At 41.8% G+C, this 20,251-nt stretch overlaps 1 protein-coding gene across 2 annotated transcripts in view; it reads right to left on the reverse strand.

Moving 5' to 3' along the window:
* EPHB6 (EPH receptor B6) overlaps positions 1–20,251 on the reverse strand; it is a 66,488-nt gene that overhangs the window by 27,215 nt on the left and 19,022 nt on the right. For both annotated transcript variants that reach the window (XM_066572240.1, XM_066572239.1), the window contains exons 3-4: positions 10,001–10,065; positions 6,811–7,507 (exon numbers count right to left, since the gene is read on the reverse strand). In XM_066572240.1, coding sequence (XP_066428337.1) covers positions 6,811–7,507; positions 10,001–10,065 — 762 coding nt within the window. The remainder of the gene's footprint in view (positions 1–6,810; positions 7,508–10,000; positions 10,066–20,251) is intronic.

Consider the following 20,251-nt stretch of genomic DNA (forward strand, 5'->3'; position numbering starts at 1 on the left):
CAAAGGCAGGCACTGCAGCTATCACAAACTTTCTGCTTCCAGCTGAACCCTGCCTCTGCATCCAGTCAGAGAGCTACTTACATTCACAAGAACCTTTATGCCTTTCCAGAATTGTCTAAGATAGGCTGCCCATAGCACTCAGGACTTTAGCCCACAGATAGCAATAATAATTGTTCCCAGGACATGGAGTTTTTCCTGGCATTGCCTCAGTCCAGTCACTATAAATAGTATATCGAAAGTCAAGTCAGGAGGAAGGAGAAAAAAATTCCCCGGCAATCTAAATAGGCAAAAGCCACTTCCTCTTATTCAAGCACTTCCAGTGAGCCTAGGGCTGTCTTCATACACACAGACAGAATCCATCTCTCATTTGTTTCTGAATGATCTTGCATTCCCTTCCTATTGCAGATCATGGCATCAGGTCCACTTGCCGTGGTCCTACAGCCTCTGCAGATGACTGTGCTCACTGGAGACAGTCGTAACAGATGTTCAGACTGCAGCAGGCCCACTGACACCAGGACTAGGATGTTTTCCTTTAGTGAACTTCAGTGCCATCCCAGAGAAACCCTGAACAAGAGGGGCTTCTCCTGAAACACTTCCACCATGTTCCTGCAGAACAACTTCACACAAAACAGGAACACCAGCTAAGCCATAGTCCTTGTCACTGGGGATAGTGCAACTTACCATTCCCCCAGCACCAGGACTTTCCAAGAAAACACAGATCTAGCTCTGATTGATTCACAATATCGGATCAGGGACAGAGGTTTGCAGAGCTAGCACCTCAGGGGGCAGAGCAGGCTGCTACTTCCCATCAAGTCAAGCCTACTGTGAAAGGAGAAGGCAGAGTTTGGAGTGCGCAAGCGCTTTTCCCTCAGCTTGTCTCAGTCATTTTTCATATCTTGGCACAGTGTCAGAATGCCACAACAGTTCAGCTGGGCACAGCTCATCTCAGACACTGACCCAGTTTTCCTCAGCTCCCCCTACAACACTTGCCCCTGTGTTGCCTGTGTTTGCCTGACTGCTCACTGGAGACAAGTTCCACCCGGGAGCCAGAGGAGCAGCTTCTGGCAGATTTCTAGCAATAACAAATAGCAAAACCAGCAGAGAAAAGTGCTGGGATCATGGAGTGGCAGTAGGGAGAGGGGTAAAGAAAATTAAAATTAAGAGAGCACAGACCAAGAACCAAAGAGGTAGGGAAAGAGGCATTAAAAAGCTCACTCAGACAGTAAGGGCAGAGAGGAAATATTTGGAGAACTAAGCAAAATGCAGCAAGAGGAGAAGGACCAAGGAAGGCAGCTGGGAACTTCACCAGAGCTTTAGGTACACCCAGCAGTGACTTTAGGGAATGTGATACAGGTGACACTGACTTTTTATATGCAGATATGACTTCGAGCTGAACTGAGACACAAGAAGACATTTAGAAGAGCATAAAATTGCTCTCTTCTTGACTCAGGCAAGTGACCTGTATCTTGTATAGGAGTTCTGTTCCCAGGTGTACTGTGGGGCAGCAAGAATAAATACTAAATGTGAGAGTATTGAAAATGAACAGTGTCAAAGCTGGAACTGGAGTCAATCTGGGAAGGATGAGTGGACACAGATGATTTTGAGACCTAGGGAAAATTGGATGTGCAGAGCTACAGAAGGCTTCAAATGAGAATGACTTTAGGTAAAGGGATGGAGTTTGGCACTTAGAGGGCAGGATGATGGAAAGGAGTTAGCAACCAATAATATTGTAGAATCATGATGCAGACATTTAGACAATGCATTTCTCAAAATGCTAGAAATATAGCATAATTAGCATGCAGAATGCACACTAGAAAATAAAAACTGTAGTATCTTTTAGATAAAACACTTCTTCCCCCTTCCCCTTCCATAAATATATCTATGGCTTGCTTATGGTGGTAGTAAATTCCTACTGGGCCAGGCTATTCCACGGCAACTGCTACTGTGCATCTTGCATCTTGTTCTGAATAAGGTGGGATCAGCCTGCAATAGAAGCCAGGCACAGTGATGCAATAGAGCCCTGGGTTGATCTAGACTTTTACACTTACTACAACTGTTTGGGTGGGGAAGAGAGACTGGAAGATGAAAGAAACATAAGGAGAGAAAAGCGTGTCTTTTGAGTCTTGAAGAAGAGCATCAAATCAACTGAGATAAAATAAATGAAGAACTCTTTCCTGCTTAACTGTTGATAGGAGATCAGTTGAGTAAGGGATTTTTTAGGTAAAAGAGGTGGAGCTGAAGCAATTACTGCCTAATTATATGTGGGAGAACTGCCAGGGAATGGGTTGTGTGAGGGAAAAAAAAAGGCAAAAACACGAGAGGAAAGATTTGGGCAGGGTAGGACAGAATATGAGTAGACAGCAAGCACTTGATACAGGAAAAGAAGCAAACTACTTGAAAAGTACCAAAATGCATGTGCAAGTAGCAGAAGGAGGCTCAAGAAGCTGATGATGGGAGCACTATGGAAGAAAAAAAAAATGAAAAAAGTAATCTAGATCAAGGCACCAAACATTGTTGTCAGCTGTGAGTTTACCTTGAAATTAAAGCTCGTACCCAGGAGAGGCTAAGACACTGGGTTTGAAGCAGAGCAGGCTGTGGGGTGGAAGCTTATGGCATCAGCCACCTAAATGGGAGGATATGATGAAGGTGTAGGCACGAGGTGGCAGAACATGAGATAACAGACTCAAACTGTAATAACCTCTTACTACATCTTACTAAAACATTCTTCTACATAGGAAAAAGTAATTTCACCATGGGTGTTGTCAAATATTGGAACAGTTGCCCAGGGACATTGTGTAATCTTCATCTTCAGTAATAACTAAAACTAGAGTAGAACAGGCCTAGAGTGACCTAACCCAATTTGGTCCTGCTTTGAGCATGGGGTTGGAGCAGATGACTTTCACAAGTCCCTGCACTGTAAATTATCCTGTGGTTTTAAAGGAAGCATCTTTTAAGTGATTAAAATTTAAGAAGAGCTTATTGTGCTCTTTTTATCCTTTGCTACTAGTATGTGCATATTTTTAGCAGACTATTTTATCTTTTATTTTAACATAAATCTTAACATTCTTTTAGCCTCACACACTGAAATAGGTTTAGCCAAGATGAGAAAGGGCATTTTTAGTAATACAAAAATAATCATGCAATATTCTTCCCAAATGAGACCTCCAACAGCTCCGTGCACAGTTGCTTGCTCCTGTGGTTATCAGCAATACAGATGTGATTCCTTCTGCAATCAGAAGGGACTGCATATTCCAAAGGACATGAGCAATTTTATGGAATCCTTTTATCAACTACAGATGACAGGCTTTTGCTTGCTAAGTACTCTTAGAAACAAACATCCAGAGAAAAAAGAGAGGAGAAGCAGACATGTGGATGGCTAACCTTGGTAAACACCCAAATGCCCACCCTCTTACTCTTCCCCTCCTCAGCAAGACATAGGGAGAAAATTGGATGAGAAAGCTCGTGGGCAGAGGTAAAAAAGTTATAAAGACAGGGAGCTTGTTTACCAATTACTGTCGCAGGCAAGACAGACTTGGCTTGGGGAAATTTAATTTATTGCTGATTAACATAGATTTGGGTAATGAGAAAACAAAAACAAACATTAAACCAACACCTTTCCTCCTCCCTCTCCCAAGTTCAGCTTAAAGCTTTTCACTCCAAACTTGTTACCTCCTCCTTTTTCTGGCTGGTGTTTTCTGCCTCTGGTTAAGTATGTTTGTACAGAGGTGCCACACACATGGCTAATCAGCTCAGCTCTCTCCAGAGCTCTGTCTTTCTTTATTTGGAAGTCAGCTTAGCACTTTATCAGGCAGTCATTCCTCTTCTCTTTTTTGTCTACACTGTCATTTAAAATATATTTTTTTAAATGTCCCCATCATAAATTCTAAATATTATTTTCAAAAGCATCTGGTAATCTAAATCCCATATGATTTTGCATGGCAAGGCATCCTGTGTGCATACATCTACAGAAAGAAAAGCAACTAAGGTCCCAAACTTCTTTTTTCCTCTGTAAACTGCCATTCTCTTTTTTGACTGTTCAGCATGACAAGTCTAATCAGATGAAGTGAAAAGTGAATCCCACACAGATTGCACCCCACATCACCCAAAGGGCTTGCTAAAGGTTGCTGTTTCACTCTTCTATTTAGGTGGAGAAATCTGCCATATAGTAACATAGAGCAGGCAGTCTTATAAAAATAAGGAAAGAAAGTACCTTAAATCATGATAGGGGGCAGGGGGAAAAGAAGGGCTTTCTATCTATCTGCTCAGAATGGCTCTTGGCAGATTTGTTGTTCTAAATAAAGAGATAACAGCTGGTCCAGGAAGGACTCCACAGGCTTGCATATGGTGAGGGGGAAGGCAATGCCCACACACTCTTCTACCAAAGTGTAAGAAGGAAACTTGCTTCTCCTTCTTATCCTTGGTTGATTCTTCAGTCTTATTAAGAACACCTCTCTGCATTATCATCAGTAGAAATCTGCCCTTGCGCTATTGCTTTTGTTCTGTGTTTCCTCTAGAACACTGTGGCTGCTCTGTATCAGGGTGGACATCTGTTGTTAGGAAAGGAGAACACAAGCACAGAGGAGAAGGGCTGGAGAGGACTCCACACAGAGGAACACCAAGCAAGGGGACACGAGCTGAATGTGGCTCCATTCAGACAGGACAGCAACATGTTGTTAGCAGGAGAAGAGATCGGGAAGGATGATCAAGCCAGAGGAGTTTACAAGAAACATGAGGAGGAAAGAATACCCTTTAACATTATGATTCATATTTGGTTGTCATTGGCTGCTCTAGGCTGCTCATTGAATCTCAGGAAGTAAATTATAGGAATTGACTTTTGTAGCTTGATAGACTGTCATTATTTCAGTTATTCCTTATAATATTAACCATTTTCATCTGTCTCCAGCTTCTGTGACAATGAGGCTGCAAGGAAATATCAGCTTTCACTGAATACTATGGAAAATGGAAGACTTTTTTTTTTTTTAAATCCTTGTTTTTATTTGGCAAGCCAAATTTCTTTCTTTCTTTCTTTTTTTTTTTTTTGACTGCTTAAGACTACTATTTGAAACTAAATTATTGACTGGCAGTTTATTTAGACTGTAAACTAGTCATGCTACTGATGTACACAACAAATTTAGTGCCATACAGAGCTGCTCTATGTCAGAGCTTACTGTCTCTCTGAAGCAGCACTAAATGAATGTAGTTACATTTCTCTCAAAATGAGCAGGATAAAAAGGCACACATATTTTAATTATTCTCAAAGTTTAAACAAATGAAAAGCACTTACCAATTTTAATTGCTTTTTAAGTCTCCAGTACAATGACCTGTATTTTAATAAAGCTATTTTGCATGACCCAAATCACTTCATGAAGCAGGAATTTAAGGTAATACTGACAACATTAATTATTCATTGCATTTGCACTCCAGTGTTAACCAGAGTATTTGTACGTTCCATGTCCGAGTTGAACTCTTGTTTGAATAAATTCAACTTATAAATTTTGTCTGCAGCCAAAACTGTGTTGCACATGGCATTTATTTTTTAGAGTACTATGTGTAGTGCAGCAACATTTTAGACTGCTGAGAGATTTTGAGTAGATGCATATTAAAACAAAGGAAGCACCAGAAGAACATCATACACAAATTATACAACCAACATAAGCAGTTTGCTCTAATGGACTGTCCTAACCTTAAGATAGGAACACAGTCATGACATTAGACTGGGTGCTCAGGCTTGGCCAGACTTCAGCCCAATATCACTTCTGTGATTGGGTGACACGTAATGTACTCTACTTCCTCCAACAAACATATCACAGAAATACAGAGAGTACATTATTGGTAATGATGATACCATTGTGACTGCTTTTTCTAGTCAGGGCAGGCTCACAGAGCCATATTTTCCCTCTCCCATGACCAGGCTGCTGCCCTTTCCCCTTTTTTAATTTTATTACTATACCCTAGCAAAAAGGCCTGAAATAACTAGTACAGAGAGTGTATTAGCTCTGGGCTCAGCTCTCCTCCATGTGGCATCTTCCTTCTAACGCTGCTGCCTCTTGGTAAAGAAGTGGAATTATGATAGATCTGGCTAGTGACAGCTGCTGCTAGTTCTGTGTGAGTACCCTCAGAGGCTGTCTCTGGTGGCAGCTGTAACTAAGGTCTGAGTGGAGCTTCCAACCATATTCTTAGCAGCAAGCAGTGGTGTCCTGGTTTTGGCCAGGACAAGGACAATCTCTTGCATTAGCTGGGAATGGGCATGGCTGTGGGGGTGTAACCAGGAACAGATGCTACTCTACACCACCCTTATCACTGACAGGGGTGGAGGGAAGGCACTCACACTTCAAGGAAAAGGGCATTCCTTTCTGTTGGGAGAAAACCCTTCTGTGCTGGAAAGAACCAATAAGATCAGTATTTGTTTATTGTCACTTCCCATGTAAATCATCTGTCTTACACCTTTTGTTGTTAATATTGTTGTTGTTACGGTTCATTTTATTATCTCATTGCTGTTTCCAGTAAACTGTTCTTATCGTAACTGATGATCTTTGTCTTTTGTGCTTCCAGCTGGAGGGGGAGCGAGTGGCAGAGTGGTTTTAGTGGCAACACCAAACTAGAGAACACCATTCCTAAACCAGGACAAGTGGTCACTCCAACTCCAGTCTAAGGAGCTAAATGTGTGAAAGGAGTCTGCTACAAGGCGATCTCTGTGAAAAATTTTCTTTCCCAGCTCTGTGAAATTTTGGCTAGGGCCAAATATTGCTGACACAGAGAACCAATGAAAAGATGGCTGCCTAAGGGGAAGAGTAAAAAAAGTTCTCTCACCTTGGCAGGCTCGTTCATCATCCACAGGCTGGTAGCCAGCCTTGCACGTACATCGTCCAATGGCCACCATCCACTCCCCTTCTCCATTGCAGTGCAGCCGAACACTCGAGGACCCCGTCGTGCTCGTCTCTTCAGCGTTCAGTACACATGTCCCCGGGGACTCCACCAGTGAGGTCCTCTCCCCGCCAGCAAACGTTTCAGGAAAGGAGGCAAACCCTTTCACCACAGCTGGGCACTTGTAGAAAAAGACTTGGACTGCCACCAGGGACATGCAGGCTCCCGAGTCCTGGAAGGCCAGGTAGAAGCCATGCTTGGTGAGTGGCCCAAAGCTACGTACTTTAACATTCATCTTGACCACCTTCCCAGTGCTGTCCACCTGGGAAAAGCTTTCATCAGCTGCAATAGTATCCACTTTGGTCCAGGGGCCCTCACGCCACTCTGGCATGTCCTGAGAGGCAATGTCAGCCTCTGACTGATGGTAGTAGAGTGTGAAAGTCTCCTTGCAGGAAGAGGCCACGGTGCGCATGCTGGCGCAGTCCCTCACGGAGAAGCGGAGGCGGACGTGGACACGGTGGGCCCCGCGCCGCTCTATGAAGTGAGTGCGCAGCCAGTTATTCTGACCTGGTTCAGCCACGTTGCACACTTGAAAGGTTCGGATCAGGCGCTTCTTGTCATCCAGGACACTTACCTCATCCCACTACAATGGATATAGAGGAGAAAAAAGAAACAGGGATAAAAAAATGGATTCAGTATTCAACTGCACCAAAAATACAGGACAGGTCTTTGTTTTCCCCCTCTCCTTGCCACGTCTATGATGAGATTTGAACTTGTTTATGCTATGTGCAGCAGAGCCTTCTAGACAGAGTATGACCCTGTAAAGAAGAGCAGTCAAAGCTCTGAAGTAAGAATTGTTGTGACAGAAAACATAAATCATGCAAACTTGGCCACATGACATCGAGAATCTTAAAATGCTAGAGTCACACTTTATTCCTTCCTATCTTCCCATCTCTTATCTCCAGACACAAAACAAATGATACAAACAAATGATTCAGAGCAAAAGACACTGTTCTCTGGAGAACACATTAAAGCATAAGTCCTTTCTACCTAGCTTTACCAGTGAGAGCTGTGTTCTGACATTTCTTATCACCACAGCCACTACAGGTGTAGGTCCAGATCTGGTTTGTGCCTGCAGGAAGGCACAAGGGAGGGATAAGGAGGGGTGGAAGCAGATTCCTGTACAAAGCTGTATGACAAAACCCTCTGTACCCTCTCTACAAGCTTTACAGAATAGGAACAAGGCCCTGGGTATGATAGAGGACATGCATAGTGAAATAGAAGAGAAGGAACCTGCTCAAGCATTCTCATGAAGGTCTGACCAACCACCTTCTCACAATTAAGATCTGCATTAAGACCATTTGCCAAGAAGAAACAACAGCAAGTTACGGTCATTAGTGACTCCCTCCTGTGTGAAACAGAAGCACCCATTTGCTGATCGGAACATCTTTTCAGGCAAGTGCTGTCTCCCTGGGCCCCAGTTTAGCAATGTCACCAGATGACGGAAGAGCTCAGTGCAGGCTTCAGACTACTATCCACACCTGCTTTTTCACATGGGTACAAATAATGTCCCAACAAAAAGTGCAAAGTTGATCAAGAGTTTTCAGGGCCCTGGATGAAATGTTAAAAAAATCAGGAGCATGGGTAGTGTTTTTCTCAATCTTTTCAGCAGCAGTAAGGCACATTTGAAAGAAACAAATGATGCTGAGATACCGATACTGGCTTCAGGACTGGTGCCTCTGCCAAAATGCTTGGGTTCGTAACCACTGAAGAATCTCTGAGACATAGGGTGTGTTGGGACATGACAGGATCCAGTGTCCTGATGGAAGAAATGTATCTTTGTTCATAAACTGGAGGAACTGATTGAGAGATTTAATCTATAATTGATGAAGGAAGGGCATACCACCAGGAGAGCTGAAGGTAAACCAAGGGCTGGCATGGCATAGACCTAGGATGGCAGTGCCAGCTGGGATCATGTATGCTGCTCCTGGAAGCATGGAGAGCTCAGGAGCTCAACTGAAATGTTTGTACACCACGGGAGCATTGGGCAATCATTCATGGCACAAAACTTAACAAGTGCCAGATCCTGCACCTGGGATGGAGTGACTGCAGGCACAAGTACAAACTGTGACAGGAGTGTCTGCAGAGCGCCCTGCAGGGAGGGCCCTGGGGGTGCTGGGGGCAGCAGCAGCTCAGTGAGAGCCAGCAGGGCGTGCTCGGGCAGCCCAGAGGGCAGGAACCGTGTCCTGGGGGCATCAAACACAGAGCACAGCCGGGCAGAGAGGGGATCATCCATCACCCGCTGTGCTCAGCGCTGCTGCGGCCTCACCCGGAGTGCTGGGAGCAGCTCTGGGCACCGCCACTCCAGAGGGGTGGGAAAGTCTCTGAATGTGTGCAGAGGGGGGAAACAAAGCTGGTGAAGGGGCTGGAAGGTGTGTCCTGGGAGGAGTGGCTGAGGGCTCTGGGTTTGTCCAGTTTGGAGAAAAGAGAGGCTGAGAGGTGACCCCCTTGCTCTGCAGCTCCCTGAGGAGGGGAATTGGAGAGGGAAGTGCTGATCCCTTCTCCTTGATCCATGATAGGATGCATGGGAATGGTTCAAATCTGCCTCAGGGGAAGCTCAGAATTGACATCAGGAAACATTTCTTTACCTAGAGGGTGGTCAGACACTGGAACAGGCTTCCTAGAGATGTGGTCAATACCCCAAGCCTGTCAGTGTTTAAGAGACATTTGACAGTGCCCTTTATAACATGCTTCAACTTTTGGTCAGCCCTTAAGTAATCAGGCAGCTGGACTGGGTGATTGTTGTAGGTACCTTCCAACTGAAATATTCTATTCTATTCTGTTCTATTCTATTCTATTCTATTCTATTCTATTCTATTCTATTCTGAGGGGTGGCTGGAGAACTCTTTAGTATTTCTGGAGCAGAGGTGAAGGAATAGGGTAAGGATGTGGCAATAGCATCCTACTCAGCACCCTTCTGTCTTAACAATCTGGCTTTGCAAAACACACTGTCTTCAAATTATTCATATGTACAAAATCTATAAACCAAGTCTCACAGTTTCCCTTTCTTCATCAGATGCATGCATGTCTTCCCAGCAGACAGGGAGTTGAGAGGAGGGACAAGGGAAATGCTTACCCCATCAGAAGGATGTGCAGTCCAGCCAATCTCTGAGGTCTCTTGAGTTGTATCCAGAAGTATTTCTGTTTGTATTTAAAAAAATTAAATAAAAAAGTATTTTGTGCTATTCCAAGTCAGACTAAAATCTTATCTGTTCTTCTCAAGATTTTCTTGTAGAGGACTTCCATACACCAAAAACAAACATTCATGTTTTGAGACTAAATATGACAGTTTATGTCCATACTAATAAATTAAGAAAGGCCAAGACAAAGAAAGGCAGAGGCACTAGGCACATAATCATGTTAACTCATGATTCTCAAGTTGCTTGGCAATATTCTCACCCGACTTTCCCAGGCAAAGTATAAGCACACTGACAGCATGGTGCAGAGTTATCATAATGAGCAGTTCAGATGAGGCCCCACTGTTTTTGGAAAGGAAAAGGTGGGACACAAGATGAGCTGCATGAATGCATGCCACTCTCATTAGAACTATGGTTGCCCATTTTATTTGCACATGTAAGTGTGGACACAAGGCCAAAGCATGTTTGTTCCCAGCTCTGGAACCAAATTTCTTTGGGAGTTTATGACCCAGCTGATCCTGTAATGGATTAATTTGTTCTGGAACTGGGAATTACATTGCAGGCCTGTGTAGGAATCCCAGTATTAAATAATCTGTTGCATTATTACACTGCTCAAGAGTAGGGTACATGCAGAACTTCACAGGCCTATTTTATTCCCACAACTAGTCTGCATTTCCATTGTTATTGAATCTAACACTGCAGACAGATCAGATATCAGCCTTGACTGCTCTTGGGCAATTATTCTCTGCTTGGGTACAAAGAAACACAAAAGAGCTTTTGACAGTCCAAACTATAAACAAAGTATTCTCCAAAAGAGAATGTCAGGGTCTGAGACCACTGTGGTATGCAAGCATGTACTCTTCACTCTGTATATTTAGGACACAAAATAAGAAAATGACTCAGTTGAATAGGTATTTACATGGGTTGATATATACTGTATAAATCAATTGGCTTTTCCTAAATTCTGGGGAGCTTTATTTGCTAATTTTGATTTTCATATTTCTATCTGTAAAAAAAAAAAACAAAAACCTGTAAAAAACAGATTAAAAAATCTAACCCAAAACCTAACAGCCAGCTTACTTACAAATAAGGTTCACAATCCATTATTAAACCTTGAAAAGGTTTAGTAATATGATTGTTCTATGTTTTATGCAGGAGAGAGATCCTCAATGTTTTCTATTTCCACTTATGAATTGCTTATGTCACTATCCCTATCAATACACCTGGGGATTCACTCCACATTAATCACTGGAAAGGAAACTCATCCATGATCAAGTGAGCAAGTTCATCCAGACCTCAGCCTTCACCAATGTCCCTGAACTATATTCCCTATATTCCTACAGGACATTTTATACTTTTTAGATCTCCCTGAGGATGCAGCTCCTTCATTCAAAAGCAGTGCAAAATACCAGGGCTGGCTTGCCAAAACTGGAAAGAACTACTGGTTACAGCTGAAGTACAACCCCACTAAAATTATGTAACAGACCTCAGGAAATGCTGAGCTGCTCCATTCTCAAGGATAGCTCAGCTCAGACAGCCCCTCTGAGCAGCAGAACATCTGCAAAAGGCCTATGCCTCCCTGAGGCACAGTCTTCCCTAGGCTGTCCTAGCAGCAGAGGAACTTGGCATTCCCCCATGCCCATTACCTTCTCCATTGCACAGTCTGGCACAGGGATTGCACAGTGTCATGTCATTACTTTGCCACTGGGATCCCATTCATAGCCTTGATATGCTGAAATAATACACAAGGCCATTTTTCAACACAGAAAGAACTTTTTTTCTAATCAGATCTGAGTCTCCCATTTACCAAAGTACAACGCTTCTACCCCTTGGAAACTCTAGAAGTAAGAGAAAAGTTAATCAGGGCATGGAAAGCCATACAGAAAGTGAGAAAGAAATGGAGAAGAAAGGAAATAGAGAAGACTTGCTCAGTAGCCCTTGCTCTGCCATGTCAAGCATATTCTCCAGACAACTTCTCACCAGTGAGCAAGGTAGTATTTACCAAGCACGTGAGTATTTTACAAGCAAACAGAAATAGGCAGCCTGAAGCAGACAGAACTGTCCCTTTCACAGTGAATACTTCAAGTCAGAAACCACTAGAAAAATAAGAAAAGTACACAAGAATTTTGTGCGCATAAATCTCATTTCGCAACCTACGGCCAAAAGTCTCTCACTATTTTTGTTCTTCCTCCCTTTCCTACTGGCTGTATGCCTGGAAACACATCCCCAGTCACACTAGCTGCATGCACACTCATAAATCTAACAAGCTGTTAAACTGCTCTCTAGCTCCGAGGACAACAGGCACAGGATGGGTTCATGTTCCCATGGCTAAAAATTCCAACCCCACAGAAGTGCACAGCTGCATCCAAACCACCTCCCAGGAATGGTCCTCAGTCCATCCTAAACCCTGATCTACGCATTACTTGTGATAAGATTATTTGGCATGGGCCAAACAAACCCATGGCTCATAATTTAACAGTATGAATGACTACATCTGTACAGGTATAAGCCTTCACTCTGACACTTTATTAGCATTGATGACTGAGTAGCACTTCACATCCTCACTGGGCTGGGCCAGACCAGTATTCTGCTGCTCTTCAGTGCCGACAGAAATGATCTGTTCAGCTGAATTTATCATCTTGGAAGAAAAATGGCTTATACCCTTTCAATATTGCTCAAAATCAAAGGTCTTGCAACATCAGGTTAGACTCAGTCTCAGTCCAGCCCATGATGCTGCTAGGGGCAACACTGATTCAGGTATCTCAGGGTATCATTGGAGCAATATTCTACTCTGCATTAAAAATGAGGAATAGGCAAGGTATCTGAGCAACTTAGAGGCTTTGAAACACGTGAAATTACGACAATTCTACAATTCTTTTTCTACTCCTGGTTTAATCTCAGTTTTGAAGAATGATATTCCAATTGCATATTACAACTGTTGTTTTACTTCAAGGAAGATAAAAACAACTGATGAGAGATTCTCCTATATGTCTCTTCCCTAAACTAAAAAAAAAAAACAACCAACCATCACTTTTTATAGAAGAGTCAAATGGGTTCATTACACTCTGCAAAATCTAAACTCTCATTTGAGTATCCTCAGTTCTTGCCAGCCAGAAAGGGGGGAATAAAAATCCCAAATACTTCAGCTAGTACTATTCTATATTTACATCACAAACCAATCTCTTGGGCTACATTATGCTATAATGTCAACATCCAGAAAAACTGGGCAGAGGCTGGAAGCTATTACAGATCAAGCTGTTCAGAATAGCAACATTAATAATTTTCACATTTTGGTCTGCCTGTACTTTCACAAGCAAGACTATTAAGCGCCTGTGTTACAGACAAAATGATCCCCTGATGCAAGAGGAGGACAATTCACCCAAAGATGACTGACCCTTAGACAACCTTCATGGAGGCAGAGATGGCCTAACAGCTTTCTGGATTGAAGAATATTTGCCCCTGGTGTCTTAACAGTGCAGTGGTGCAAGAGGGAATTATACAACCAAAGCCTTGCAAACTACAGCCACGGACAAGTGAGTTGATCCTGAGAAGAGAGTAAAAGAATCCCTTTACCTGCTACTAAAACTGTAGAATCACAGAATGAAACAAGCTAGAAGGGAGGTACAGAGGTCATCTTAACCAAGTGGGTCATCCCCCCACTCAAGGCTAGGCTAAATTACAGTAGGCTGCTCCAAACCTTGTCCAGTTGAATTCTGAATATATCCAAATGTACACTGCTGGAAGGCAAAGGGCACTATGGCAAAAGGTAATAGTCAGAGAGTTTGCTTTGCTATGGAGCTGAATGCCTCAAGCAGCAAAACTTGCTTGCTTAACAGATTTGAAAAGAACTGAAACATTTCTGAGCTTATTCTGCCTTCCATGATCATTCCTTGAAAAAGCAGGAAGAGTGTGAATGCTCTCTAAGAAGGCTGGGAAGAGAAAGCATTCCCTGGGCTTATGCAAAAATAGTGTTAGGAGTTGTCAAATCCAGTAACCTCACACAAGCCAGGCCGCTGCAGCTCCGTGGCCCCAGGCATAACCAATAGCAGGGTTAGGTGGGTATTCCCAACAGGCACACACACAAACACATGCAGGCACTGCACATCTATGAATGGCCAGCCACAAAGATCAACACAGGCAGAAGCACTCGCCAGTCATGCAAACAGAAACAGCACCACCAATGGCCTCATCCTGCTCCCCTTTCTGGTTGGTCAGGATTAAGGTCTGCTAGTGGGAAATATATATGCATTTGTATACAGTGTGGATCTCTGCAATAACTGTCCTTAAAGATTTAGCCTCCTGACCTCTGGATCTGTGGTCTCTCCATCTGCTGGTACCTGAAGCTCACCTGAAACCTCATTCCCAGTGTGAACAGCCAGACAAGCTCACTCACTGTCTGTACACCCCTTCACACACACACAGAGGCACACAATGGATCCCCTGCTAAATGGCTTTAAGGGTGCAGCCTACCCAGCAGCTAGCCCTGGGTGCTTGCTCTCCTGAGCTGCTATTCTGTGGATCTCTCCATGAAGTGGTCTTTGACATTCCCTACCCAGGAGTTGCCCTGGGATCATCTTGTCTCTGGGTACACTGAGATGCACAACACAAAGACAGTACTCTCAAAGAACCCCTGGAATTTATGGTGACCAGAATACCTGACCTGGACCTCCTCATAGTTCTTCCCTCACTAGATAAACCCCTCTGTTCGTCTCACTCATAGAGACACACACATTTAAACTGGTATCTCACTCCTCCTCCAGACTGCTCTTTCCCTGCCTTCCCAACCCACTAACTCCACCATCAAGCTAGCCTGGCTTGCTATAGAGATCACAGACTCACTAATTCAAGCTCACTCACTCCAGCTGCTTGCTGCTTGCATCACAGATGCACAGATCCTATGACCTGTGGTCCGCCTTGAGTTCCTAGCACTTGATTTTCATCCATTCCATGATCTTCAGCTGCTGGTAGCTCTGACTCATGGGCCACTCTGACCTGTGGTTCAACTCCAGTTGCTGGTATATAAATGTGCATATGCACACACAGACAGACAGACAGACAGACAGACACACACACACAAACAAACAAAGCCCCCTTCACCCAGGTAACTGGTGAAAAATGGAATTTAGTAAGAAGATAGGATGGACTGTGGTGATCAGGTGCCTGACAGCCATACTGACCAGCAGTTGGTGTATGGGACTGGCCCCTTATCTCTCTACTTTCTCACATTTAATCCTCCCTTTCCACACCTACAGTTACTCCCCTAAACAACCCACAATAAATTTTGCAGATTATCTTCCCTACATCCCATAACAAATACCATGCCCTGTTGGCAATAATCTCCTTCAATCTGAAAGGTGTTCCAGAGAGCACTTCCACTGATTTAACTTAACGGGTTCATTCCCACCCCATGGACTGATCACACTCCTGTAGACAGCTCTGGAAGAAGCTGGGTCAGGGCACTTATTTCTCTGTTAGGTTATTGAGGGTCCCCTGCCTTTCACTGTTCCTATGTGCTCCTTTAAGCATGGGGAGAGGACCCTTTTATCAGGAACTTTTTATCACTCATATAAACAAATATATTTTTTCATGGAGTCAATCATTTGGTGACAAAATATGGTGAAACCTTTGGGAAGCCCTAAATACAATAGAACATCTTCCAAAACTAAACAGCAATTGTGGTGAAGTAAATAATAAATCAACAGCTAATGGCATATGCAATTGTAGTAAGTACTCCTTTCTTAAAAAATGAGTTGATGAAACAAGTAAAAAACCAAACAAAAATAGCCAAAAAAATCCTACTTGTTCATAACTATCCAACACAAAGGTTGATGTTATTTTTTAAAAGAAAATGTCTTAAAGATTATGACTTAATACGATAAAACAAGCTACAGAATTATAGAATATGCCTCCTAATATAAGAGAATATATACAAAGCCAATCTATATGAGAGAAATTAGTTCAAATTTTTTCCTGTATAAAGCTATAATGTCAATCCTGCAATGAATGATCCTGTGTTACTTCTGTAATGTTACTTCTCAAATGCAATTAATTTTAGAAAAGCTATTTGGAATCAATGGGATATGTGTTTAGTATGTTCCATGAAGTATAATATAATTTAACTGCTTGCTCTGTCAGAGCAAAATGCTGACACTATCAGAATATCAAAGTTGTCATCTGCAAGGAGGAATTCTCACACTCCAACCAGGAGTTATGTACCATCTGTGAAAGAGAGAAATGACAGCCAAATGGTGTAGGATATGGAAGTACACAGCTTTTTGCAAGGTAACACAGTTTTTAAGCTTTATGAATGATTGTGTATTTTTCTCTTCCCCAGCCCCTTTCTTTTGTTAAAGCTCTAAGGAAACTGCTGGGATTAGCATGTTGCACTACTACTGATGTCAGAAAATGCAGACATCAAGAAATTAAAATAAAAAAAGGTCCAACTTTGCATATGAAATCCAGTTAAATTACTATCTACTACTTTCCTAGAGATACAATATAATATCTACTCTTCCACAGCTTAAGAAGTTCATTCTCCAAACACCCACTATTAAGTCTAGAACTTGGGTCTAACTGCCACTGCCATCAAACCAGCTACTTTCGATGCAGCACAGTGTGACTTTTAATGCTCATCTACATTCTCCTGCTTGCTTTTTTTTACAGACATTAAGAAGTGAGCTTATGTCTTCCAAAGCTATACCAAGGCATACACTGGAAGTCCCAGAGACCCTGCATTACAAGAATGCCATTCCTTTTCTTGGCAGCTTGAATTAGCTTTGAATATAAACAGTGTTAGTTGCAGCATGAATAGTCTCTCCTGTCCTACTGGCCTCCAAGCAGCAGATCAGGAACAGATTCAACACAGGGCATGATACAAAGCTGGAAACAGGGATGTCCCTAGCACAGGAACTACACAGGAATCTATTATGGAAGAAAATTAATCAAATGGAGCTGCTGAGACTGACCAAAAGGATAAACTCCTGTCTGTTCCCCCTTTACAAAGAGGCTGCACATCCAGCTTGGTCTCATTCATGTTCTGCATACCTACAACAGGATATTCCTCCGCCCTGGGCTTTCCAAGCATGCAGCAAAGTTTTTGGCATGCAGGAGAGCACCAGGAAAGAACTGTGAAGAAAATGTTTGCTAGGATTTTAATAACTCATGTGAATCACAAGCAATCAAACTAAAAAGTTAATTTCACTTTTTTTTTCCCCTGAAGTAAAATGACATTAATTTAAACCTTTCTTTGTATATACTAAACTGCATATAATAAACCAAAAGAGAGTGGTATTTTTCACTCTGAAGATTCCCTCTGAGGAAGGTATATTTTCCTCCACTTCAAAGGGAAGCCAATTTGAGCAATCAATATATTATTTTCAACAGCCCAAGACAACAAACAGTTAGTAGAAAAAATAGGGGAAAAATGAAATGTCTGACCTCACTACCTTTTTTCTTCCATATTCCCTTTTGCCAAAGAGATACTCTTAATGCAAAGAGGTTTTACCAAAGCAGAAGAATTATTCTCTCTATGTCTTGAATTTTTGGAAGATACTTAGAAAGATTGTCCAGCTATTCTGCTGGTTTGAGAGCTTGTTGTAAAATAAACGCAATCACTTACAGACAGAACACATCATTCCTCTGGAACATATTTAATGAGTTCTACAAAATGAATTCTGCTTGTGTTTACAGCTCTAGACATTTAGAACTCCATCAAAGCAAAACCAATATTCCACATAAAATTGATCTCAGTGCCCTAGCAAGAGCTATTTCATTAACAAGTTATCACTTGCTCTCACCTGTCTTGACTGCAGCACACCATGCATTCTTAAATTCTATGCTTCACAAACTTTTAAAATCAGAAAGGTTAACCTAAAATATTAACTTAAATTTTCAGTGATAAACTCTAATTACATACATGTATAGATTTTTAAAGAAATAAAATTACTGTATTTCTTTATGTAGCTTTGAGAAAAAGGAAAAATCCATTACTTCACCCAGCATGTAGTTCAAAAATAATGCTCTCAAAATCAAATCCTCAAAAACTCTTGCAGAGCTATAAACACTGAGAAATGTGATCTTAATGAAAACTTCTGTGCAATTGTGTTTCCTTTTGTAAAGCTAAAAAAAACCCCCGTACATAAATGTTTTCTGTTTTCAAACCAGTCTTCCCTCAAGTTTCCATTCAGGCTTTTTTTTGGCGTAAAAATCATGACTGGAAAACTTTGCACAGACATGCTCATTCCTGGTGAAATCAGTGTGTCCATATACTAGAACTATATTAAATAAATTCAGCCTAATGTCTCCTTTTTATGCATTAAAACCAATACCAACAAAATAATTTCAATTGCTTACAAGAACTTCTTTACTTCTGAGTCATGAGGGTGTTTAAAGTCCCATTAGGTCCTGTAAAAGCATGCTGCCTTCTTTCTATCTGAGAGGCATTCTGCCTAAGAAGTATTTGCTCTCTTCATAATGCATATGAAGATAGTGTGAATCTTTTGACTACTTCCCTTCTCTACAGATTCTCCCTCTTTTCTTAATGATTAACATTAAGGTTTAGAAAATTTCAAAGTTTGAAGAACATTTAGTTTGAGACAAAATGTGATTTACATTCAGACTTTAACTCAAATGCCCGAGAAACACTAGGAAGAATTGATTGATTCATTTTCCCACTCAGTCAACTCTTTTTAGTTGGAGGTGAAATGTGTTTTAAACACCATCTAAAACTTCTAAGAAGCTCTATAAAAACTAAAGACCACACCGTATATTCCCTATATTTTTCAACTTAAATCTGAAACCTGAATTTCAAGTTTCTGCTATATATAATGAGTCAACAAACACGCCATGGGCCTTTTTTCTTCCTTATGGACAACTCTGCACTAAAGCAAAACTTTCCACATAGTTATCATCAGACTTTCCTCCCCTACCATATAATTTTTATTTGACTTTTGACCACAACAAAAATACTTACCTCTGAGATGCAAATCAGCTTTAAAGTGCAAACTTAGGACCATGCAGTACAGTCACAATGAAGATGCTGACTCCCCTGACCCTGAATTGAGAGCTGAAGTTCGGCTCATGGGCACCTTTACTGTTTCCTCTCCACAGGCAGAATTTTACTGTCCTATTTTAATCCAGGCAGGTCAACTATGTGATCTGTGAAGCTGTATCACACAGTGCTTTTGAAACTCTTTTTATCTTTACAAACTTTCAGGACTGAGCACTGAATTTAAAAAATGTTCGTTTGTACAGGCATCACTCAGTTACTTCATATTTGCAGAGAGAATTTCTATCTCAGTTTCTCTATCAGTTACAAGAATTACACAGTAATTTTAAATACAATTTTAAAATCAGCAATTCACAGAATTTCGGAGATTTAAGAATTTGTATTATAATCTTACATAAATTATTTAGCCTCTGAACTTCCCACACACACTGTATTCCCCTCCTATTAAGAGAAGGGATGCTTTAACAAGCTTTCCTCTTTTTATTAGATCTCACACTATTCTCCTGTCTTTTCCTCTAGGTCTTTCCTTGCTTCCCTTTGATTCCATCTCTCCCTCCTCTCCTCTTTCAGTGGCTTTCAGAAATGCAAGAGATGAACATTCATCACAAAGCAGTACAGTTCACTGAGCACATGTAGCTGCAAGGATATTCTTGGAACAAACAAGGGAACTGTTTACAGTACCTCTGCCCTTCTCTAACTCTCTTCCACAGCTCTCATCTTATCTCCTGCTCTCATCACCCTCCCTTCTATCATCTATGCTTTCTTCTACCATTTTCTTGGCAACTCTTGTCCCCTGCCTACCTTTTCCCTACCCTGCCTCCAGTGCTTTCTCCCTCCTATCTGCTGGCTGAATGTGAACTGCCTCTTCTTGTTAATGCAAAACATTTCTCTCCATATCTATTATTTGAGGCAAGTTTTTCAGAGGTTAGACAAAAACTCTTGATTTCAGCCCATTGGGTGTTGTCTTCTCGAACAGTATAAACGTCCAGAGATTGTTTCACAAAGCAAACATGGTGCAAGAACAGAAGCACGAGAACCAAATACACACAAAGTATAAACAAGGAGCTTATTCCTGGATTAAAAAAAAATCTATTCTTTGAGGCAGTCACTTCTGAGATAGATAGTAGTAATGCTCACTAATGATCCTTCGTAAGAGGGTTTGCCTCTCCCACCAGAAACAATA

This window comes from Molothrus aeneus, chromosome 2 (genome assembly GCF_037042795.1).
Source record: "Molothrus aeneus isolate 106 chromosome 2, BPBGC_Maene_1.0, whole genome shotgun sequence".
Classification (NCBI taxonomy): domain Eukaryota; kingdom Metazoa; phylum Chordata; class Aves; order Passeriformes; family Icteridae; genus Molothrus; species Molothrus aeneus.